General features: G+C 35.2%; 2 protein-coding genes across 2 annotated transcripts; one reads left to right on the top strand and one right to left on the bottom strand.

The window, feature by feature from the left end:
- Nucleotides 1-665: 665 nt before the first annotated feature.
- On the bottom strand, nucleotides 666-1,405 carry LOC141436539 (NECAP-like protein CG9132). The gene is made up of 3 exons (XM_074099544.1): nucleotides 1,230-1,405; nucleotides 949-1,154; nucleotides 666-877 (listed from the first exon to the last, which is right to left on the bottom strand). The coding sequence occupies exons 1-3, from the start codon at nucleotides 1,313-1,315 to the stop codon at nucleotides 666-668; spliced, it is 504 nt and encodes a 167-aa protein (XP_073955645.1). The 5' UTR covers nucleotides 1,316-1,405.
- Nucleotides 1,406-3,459: 2,054 nt separating this feature from the next.
- Nucleotides 3,460-7,471, top strand: LOC141436656 (uncharacterized). The gene has a single exon (XM_074099676.1). The coding sequence runs from the start codon at nucleotides 3,537-3,539 to the stop codon at nucleotides 6,210-6,212; it is 2,676 nt and encodes an 891-aa protein (XP_073955777.1). The 5' UTR covers nucleotides 3,460-3,536; the 3' UTR covers nucleotides 6,213-7,471.
- Nucleotides 7,472-8,424: the final 953 nt, after the last annotated feature.

Below are 8,424 nucleotides of genomic sequence, written 5' to 3' on the forward strand. Positions count from 1 at the left end.
GAGAGCGAGCGAGATGTCATCTATTACAATGTACGCCCATATCGCCGCGTAGACTCGCCGCACCGCCGCCGGTCGCAATCAGCGCCACTTTACTTATGCAATCTATTATTTTACGTAAAATAAAGCGCGCTAAATTATTAAAGTGATTTTATTAGAACTTTTTTCTCGTTTGGACGTTGTTCGCTTTATAAGGCAAGCCCGGCTTTGGGCTTCTATGTAAGGATCGCCACTGTCTCTATAATTTAAAGTTGTCACAAGTTCCCAAAACATCTCTTCATATGGTTTAAACCATTTGATATTCGTAAACCTAGATAATTCGAATATTTTAATAGCCCCTCGAGTTTCAAATTAATGACAGTCCTGTATTCAGCAGGGCAGCAACCAACGGGGAGTATACTACAACAGTGAATCACTGAATGATAAATATAACCCAAAGATTAAGAGGAAATGTTACCATCTTATCATTATACAGTTAGCTTTGTTGATATAATTATAAGCTCACAATAATAAAAACTATCATATCAAACAACTCAAATGGTTCAGCAGTTTAAGCATGAAAAGGTAACAGACAGACAGTTACTTTCACATTTATAATGTTAGTAAAGATGGCATTTTTAAAATTAGTATTTTGTTGGCTTGTAAATTAACTAAATACTAATACTAATTTAGTTTTTGGCAAGAGAGCATTTGCTTACAGTAATTTTCATGTTGATCTTAATTGTTTCTCCATCCTTGAACCCAAGGTCAAGCTGCTGTTGCGGGCCGGTAGGGCCTTCTTGTTCTTTTCGCAACCATTTAAAATGGTCTTGCAGGGCCACATTAAGGTCAAATGAATCCGATCTGTCGCCGAAACCCAGACCAATGTAAGCGCTTCGCCCTGCAAATATCGTAACATATTAATAAAAACATTGATTACTAAATAAAATATCTGCTCTAGTTGATACATACCATTATCATCCTGAATCTTCAAAACAAAGTATCGTGAACTGTCCGTCACAGATTCGAGTGCTACCCCCGGATATTTATCGATAGGGCATTTGGCAAAGAGCTGACCAGATGTTTTATCTTCTAGCTTCATTACCAATTCCTCCCCCTTCGAAACAAGCCTCATACGTCCGGTCCATTGTGGCTCTTGCAGGTTCCAATCTGCTGCCCTAAAAACCACCCACTTTTACTCTCGCACCACAAAATATTCAGAAACGATCGAATTCTTAATTTTAATAACTTACCTATATCCCCTGTTTGTAGTTTTTGGGGGTATTTTGAATACAAATACTTCATTCTTTACAAGCAATACACTCTCGTAAGTATCCATTTTTAAACAAAATCACGCAATAATTCAACCACCCATATAATAAACAGTTTTGTTTCATTCGATACTATTATTTCGGATATACGGACATGTAAGTACTGAATACTGATATGACGTATGAAGTATTTTTTTAACAGTTTTTTATTTTCTCCTATAAGCAAAGGTATCGTGTGTTTCATTCAGCCAATAGCAATGATTCATTAGTTACATGTGTGGCAACATTTTAGAGTTAAACCACCCGAAACCGCCTCCGTAACCAGAAAGTGTGAAAAATCTTTACAGCGTTTCATTCATTCAATTTGTTTCTGTCATTTTCATTAAAAAAAAAACAGCTGGCTGGCACTGCGACTGCGAGGGAGCCTGCATAAATATTTGTTTGGAGTGTTTCTTGCCAAATTATTCAATTACTTCAATTAAGTTTCCTAAAGTACGATTCTCTAACAGCAACAGCAATAAGGTGTGTGCTCGAAAAGTCCAATTAGTGAGTGATGAGATTGTGCTGTTCAAATTTGAGCATTGACAAAATCGTAAAGTTGTTAAAAGTGTGTTTAACTTTACTTAACACAAGTTATAGCAGTGTATATAGTATTCATCTCATATATAATTATACTTTATCTCAATCTCCACTTTCATAATTAAATAATATAATTATGAGTGGAGCATTTGCAACTACGCAAACGAATATGTACCAAATATTACGAAATTTCACCAAAATTACAAAAAAAAAAGATTTACAATGCACTTTATTCTGTAAAAACCATCTAAAACTTAAATTTAAGTAAAATACACTAAATTGCAGGAACCTTTTTATACCACTAGGAAGTTGTGTTATTATTGTACTTATTTGGTAAAAACAGCAAGTTTAATAATTTATTAAATAATTTGTTTCCAATTCCAGGTCAAGCCAGAAGTTATCAAAAGTGAATAATGGCATACAATGTAAGTAAATATCAATCGGAAAATTACATTATTTATTTGTCAATACAGCATTACAGTTTTTAGACCAAGGCGCTGTAAAATTCAAATTATACAAAAAAAGAAAATGATATGATGTCATCTAGTCAGCATTCAGTATGACCACCTGAACATTAATATATTATGTGAAATAATAAGCCTGCACATTGTGGCAGCTAAAGACGCTTCATAAATATGGCAGTGCAAAGATTTTTTATTCTTTTAAACAAATAGATTGTAAGGTAACAAATATGAGGGCTGTGTAGGTAGATTACAAATACATACATAAAACACCATAACATTTTCACAACTTGGTCTAACAAAGTATTTAAATCATCCAAAAATTTCTCAAAATCAGTTACTGACTGAAAAGTTAAATTTATTACTTTGAATATGTATTGTCTGTATAGTATCTAAAAATAGAATGTTTTGAACTACTTAAACAATTACCCAGAGACATTAATAACCTAATCGCCCCGGGCGGCACATTTAGGTGCAATACCATAAAAATTTAATGGTATGTCTGAAGTTCCCAATCCGCACTGGGCCCGCGTGTGAACTACGGCCCAAGAGTGTCATTCTGAGAGGAGGCCTGTGCCCAGCATTGGGATGATGATGATAATTCCATAACATAAAAAAATGTCGCACCTACGATTCGGACCGATTAGAATGAGTCCTAAATAAGAGGGCGGCATTTTTTTTTTCCGCCCCGGGCGGCTGATACCCGCGCTACGCAACTGGATTAATGTACCTACTCTAAAATAAGTTACTTTCTCTTTTTTTTATTTTTTATGTAGTAGTGTTTTCTTAAGAAAAATTTTAATATAATTTATCTCAATACTACTATACTATTTACTCTTGAAAATAATTAGTTCCGAGTTGATTACTAAACTTCTTGTACTGCTAAACCTTGGCTAAACCCAATTTTTATTAAAACATTGACATTTATTTTACCATGGCAACACTGACTAATGCGATCTTGTTCTCGCTGCTCCGCCTTCCGCCTCTTCTGCCAGTGCCAAACCCAACGCAAACAAAAATTCCGATTAAATAAAATGGCGGCTGTGCTTTGCCCTGTAGATAATATGTCGATTTGTTTATTGCAGTCCTTGTTTGTTACGATAAAATGTACAATTCCTATGAAGTGGTAACAGTGATGTGAAGGATAATAAAACTTTACGAGTGATTAATATTCGGAATTATGTAAGAACAAAGATGAAACGATACTTTAAGTGACCAATGAATTGGGCAGCTACCCAAATGCATAAAAATGGGAGAATCCACTTTGTTGTTGTTGATAACTCTATTCTTATGGGCACGATGTTTTGTTCTCGCTGAAAACAATGAATGTCCGCTAAAATGTGATTGCTTAGAGCAATATGTTGATTGTTCAAATAAGAATTTAATGTCTGTGCCAAAAATTCCTGAATGGGTGGAACAATTAGATCTCAGCTACAACAAATTGAATGGAAATGTAACAGAAGGTTTTGATAAGTTTTCGAGTCTGAAAGTTTTGAAGTTGGACAAAAATTCACTGCACGTCATTCCTAATCTTTTACAACACAATCACCTGCAAGAAGTGAGTCTGAACAGAAACAACATTGGCTCCATTGACACGGGCCATTTTCCCGTAAACAGTTTGATCAGAATATTGAATCTAAATAGCAATCACATCAAGTTTATTGCAAATGGTGCCTTGAACAATTTGACCAATTTAGAAGTATTGAAGTTGAACAGGAATGACATTACATCATTGCCAAACCATTTGTTCATGTATCAGTCCAGCTTGAGAACTCTTGAAATTAACCATAACAAGCTTCATATTATAAATGGACTGCTTTTTCAAGGACTGTCCAACTTAACAACTCTAAGAATGAGATTCAACAATATTGGTAATATAATGGATGGTGCCTTTTTTGGATTTAAATCAGTTCATTCATTGCAATTAGATCATAATAAAATAAGAAGAATTTCCAAAGGATGGATGTATGGATTGGAGTCATTGGTAACATTGTCAATGTCAAATAACTTAGTGTCCGAAATTGACTTGGGCAGTTGGGAGCTATGCACTATCTTAGAGGATTTGGATTTGTCACACAACTATTTAGTTGAAGTGCAAGGAACCACCTTCCAGCATTTAGTAAACCTGCAGACACTCAACTTGAGCAATAACAATATATCCATGATATACCATGATGCATTCAGCCGCATGTTCCATCTAGACACATTGCTTTTAAACAATAACAAAATCTCTTGGACTGTGGAAGACATGTCTGGACCATTTTCAAAGCTACAAAATTTGATGAAATTCAGTCTGGCTGCTAATCATATAAAATCTATTAACTCAAAAGCATTTGAAGGGTTGTCTAAACTTGTGGAGTTAGACCTAGCCAATAATAACATTACATCTATTCAACAGCATGCTTTCGACTCAATGCCCAAATTAAGGAAACTGCATTTAAACTCTACCTCTCTGTTGTGTGATTGTAACTTACTTTGGATAATAAAGTGGATAAGAGAAAAGGCTGAGCAAAAATATATAACAGCTACTTGTGCCTACCCAGAAGAAGTAAGAGATGTTGCAATTTCCAAATTGAAAGAAGACAATTGCGGAGATTCACCAAAACCAAAAGTAATCCAGCATCCTAAAACTCACCTGGCTATTAAAGGGCGATCTGCAAATTTGATTTGTTCAGCAACTTCTAATCCTTTCAGTAACATGACATTCCTTTGGAGAAAAAACAATGGAAACATTAGTAATCCCCTTGTATATGAAAATGTGACAGAGTCTGGCCAACCCCGAGCTACATCAATTCTTGTAATACCGAATTTGACCCATGCAGATTCTGGCAAATATCAGTGTGTTGTAAGCAACAACTTTGGAACAACATACTCTTCAAAAGCAAAAGTAAATATTGTTACATTTCCCCGTTTCACAAAGGCTCCATTGAACATCACAGTGAAAACTGGAGAAACTGTAACACTGAATTGTGCTGCTACAGGGGAACCTACTCCTGAAATATCTTGGAAAAAAGATGGTGGCAATGATTTCCCAGCAGCTAGAGAAAGGAGAATGAATGTCATGCCAACAGATCATGTGTTCTTCATTGTCAATGCAAAGACAACGGACATGGGAATATACAGCTGTGCAGCAAAAAATCCTGCTGGCACTATTATTTCTAATGCCACCCTGACAGTACTTGAAGAACCTTCATTTATAAGAGTAATGGAAAATAAAGAAGTAACAAGTGGTGACTCTGTAGTATTGCAATGTATGATATCTGGATCTCCGAAACCAGCCCTTAAGTGGCTGAAAGATGGTGTGCCAGTTGTACACACCAACCGGCATTATTATGCAGCAGATGACCAACTTTTAATTATAATTTCTGCAGAACCTGCGGATGCAGGGCGATATGAGTGTGAGATTACAAATGAGTTAGGAACAAAAAAGGACATGACCGAGTTGAGGATCTTGCCACCTGTGGCTATTATGGTAAATGAGGAAGATATGACCGGTATTATAATTATAACTGTGGTGTGTTGTGCAGTGGGAACTTCTATAATATGGGTAGTTATAATTTATCATACTAGGAGGCGCATGACAACTGCAGTGCCTTCTTTTCCCGCCGAAAGTTTAAAAATGACACAAGTGGTACATAGTGATAGTAGTGAATCGCCTCATCTGTTTCCAGACAATATATCTGAACATTCATCATGCAAAGACAGTGGAACAGGTGATTCGGCCAAACAAACGAGCTTTGATGGAGTGCCTACAGATAAGAATGATCAAGTGCATTTTGAGCCTGTTGTATGTCAGACTTATTCTCCAGTGCCAGAAGCACACAAACTTCTTCCTTCTTCATTCAAACCATCTATCCAAGTTTGTGTTAATACTTCTGTAACACCAGCTACTTATAGTTTTTCTAGTCACAGTATTAACAATTAAGTTATAAGGAGTTTGAAAATTTTGCTTAAAAAAATGTATTACTGAATGCCTTTTTGCCTAAATGTTTAACAAATAACTTTGAGATATGCAATTAGCGAAAGGGCATTAGTTATCAGGCAGCTATAAACTTGATAAGCTTAGTACAAATGTAACAAACTTGCCAGTATTGGTTTTAATGTAAAAGACTGAATCTGTCATTTAGCATGATCATTGTTATTTTTTTAATATTACTTAGAGCCAGATTAAGTGATTATTCAGTGACATTTAACTCATTGTATAAAATAAGTTAAACTACCTACCATAGTGTTTTCCATTGCAGCTACTAATTTAAACACTGAAAGAAGATGTAAGGATATAATCTATAAGTATACTGCCTAATGTGATTGGCTTTGTAATCTTAGGACTTTGTATTTTTATATACATATAAAAATGAATACCACACTAAAATACACTACTACTACTATGTACTATAGTAAGATTTTCAGACTCACAAAATTGTAGATGAGAAAACAATATCTTCAGAATCCTGTATCTATATAACACTCATGCTTTTGAATCTTGTTGGGATAATGTATATGAATGGAAATTGAATAAAATTGTATCCATGCATATTGTAATGAAAATACACATAAAGAGATAATACTTATTATTATGATATTTCTGATAAAACAATTATTTCAATATTATCATACTATTTATAAAGGGCATTTTAGGAGCATATGAATAAACCCATTGAAGGTAAGAGAGTGCTTAAATATACATTTGAATTGGAAATTATTGTAATGTGGGGGTTATGATTAATAGATAAAAAAATAACAATGTAACAATAAATAATGACTTACTATGTAATAATCTAGTTTAGTTGTTAACCAAGATTGTAAAAAAATAAGTAGTAGTTTTTAAGTTATTTGATGTTATGTTAAAATATATCTATAGAGCAGCGCTGTCCGCATCAAATATAATTCTAGCCCATTACAAATTCCTATACATAATGGAAGGCCACAATATTCTACAAAATAAATGTTTTAATAAAATCATTTTCATATTATCTCTAGATAAAAACGCGTCGCGGGCCGCACAAATAGGTCGTGAGATATGCTGGACAGCCTTACTTAGAGCATTGTAAAAAGATATACAGATTGGCACAAAGTAAATCTTATTGTATTAAAATTATGGTGCCTGAACTTGATCTTCCATACCAGATTTTTTTAAATGTTTTTATTTTATTTTTTGGAGTACTATTCTAATCTTCAATTCTTCACACTTGTTTTATTTTTTTATTCGACCGGATGGCAAACAAGCAAGTGGGTCTCCTGATGGGGAGAGACCACCACCGGCCATAAACATCTGCAACACCAGGGGTATTGCAGATGCGTTGCCAACCTAGAGGCCTAAGATGGGCTGTCTTACTCTCCACGCTGAAACACGACAGTGCAAGCACTGCTGCTTCACGGCAGGATTAGCGAGCAAGACGGTGGTACTATTTTACTTATTGAATAAACTAAAGTTTTTCAAACATTTTTTTACCACTGGGTATACCCTTGTCTTTGAAATTAAATTGCAGTTGTAGTAACCGAGTGTTATGACATGGATGGCTTCTCAAGCAGTGGGTATTGGGTTCGAGCCCGGGCTCGCACGCACCTCCGGGTTATTGGGAGTACATGTGCGAAATTAGGTTTTTTTATTTACCATGAACATTAAGGAGAAATAAAAATCCTGAGGAAACCTGCATTCAATGGTGTGGGAAGTACCTGTCTGCAGCTTCTGGCCCGCGTGGGAAATATAAGCCCAAGGCCTCTCATTCTAAGAGAAGGCCTACCCTACCTGGGACATAAATAGGTCGAGACGAGATTACGACTGTCTTGGCCTTTGACCGAGTTTTATCCGCATTTTTTACCTGTAAGTGCTTAACATGAATTTTTATGTAAATGTTGAAACTAATTGTATCCATGTGCCTGTCTATAGGTACGAAATGAATAAAAAAATATATAGAGTCCATGTTGAACAGATAGCAGTTTAGTATAAACTATAATAAAGCAATATGATATGCTGCCTTTGTATTAAGGTTGTCAATGTGTATACTATATTACTTTAAATGGGCAACTGAATGCGGCAGATTATACCCCGGCTACGCAAACCACCATAATTGTAAAATGTACCTACTCATAGCGAACAATGAATGTGATTGAATGGCCTTTACTGTCAATAATTT

Source organism: Choristoneura fumiferana, chromosome 16, assembly GCF_025370935.1.
Source record: "Choristoneura fumiferana chromosome 16, NRCan_CFum_1, whole genome shotgun sequence".
Taxonomy (NCBI): Eukaryota; Metazoa; Arthropoda; class Insecta; order Lepidoptera; family Tortricidae; genus Choristoneura; species Choristoneura fumiferana.

Coding starts and splice junctions, on each gene's coding strand:
- LOC141436539 (XM_074099544.1), bottom strand. CDS start 1,315: ATGGATACTTACGAGAGTGTATTGCTTGTAAAGAATGAAGTATTTGTA. Junction 1,155..1,229: donor ACTACAAACAGGGGATATAG/GTAAGTTATTAA, acceptor GGTGGTTTTTAG/GGCAGCAGATTGGAACCTGC. Junction 878..948: donor GAAGATTCAGGATGATAATG/GTATGTATCAAC, acceptor CGATATTTGCAG/GGCGAAGCGCTTACATTGGT.
- LOC141436656 (XM_074099676.1), top strand. CDS start 3,537: ATGGGAGAATCCACTTTGTTGTTGTTGATAACTCTATTCTTATGGGCA.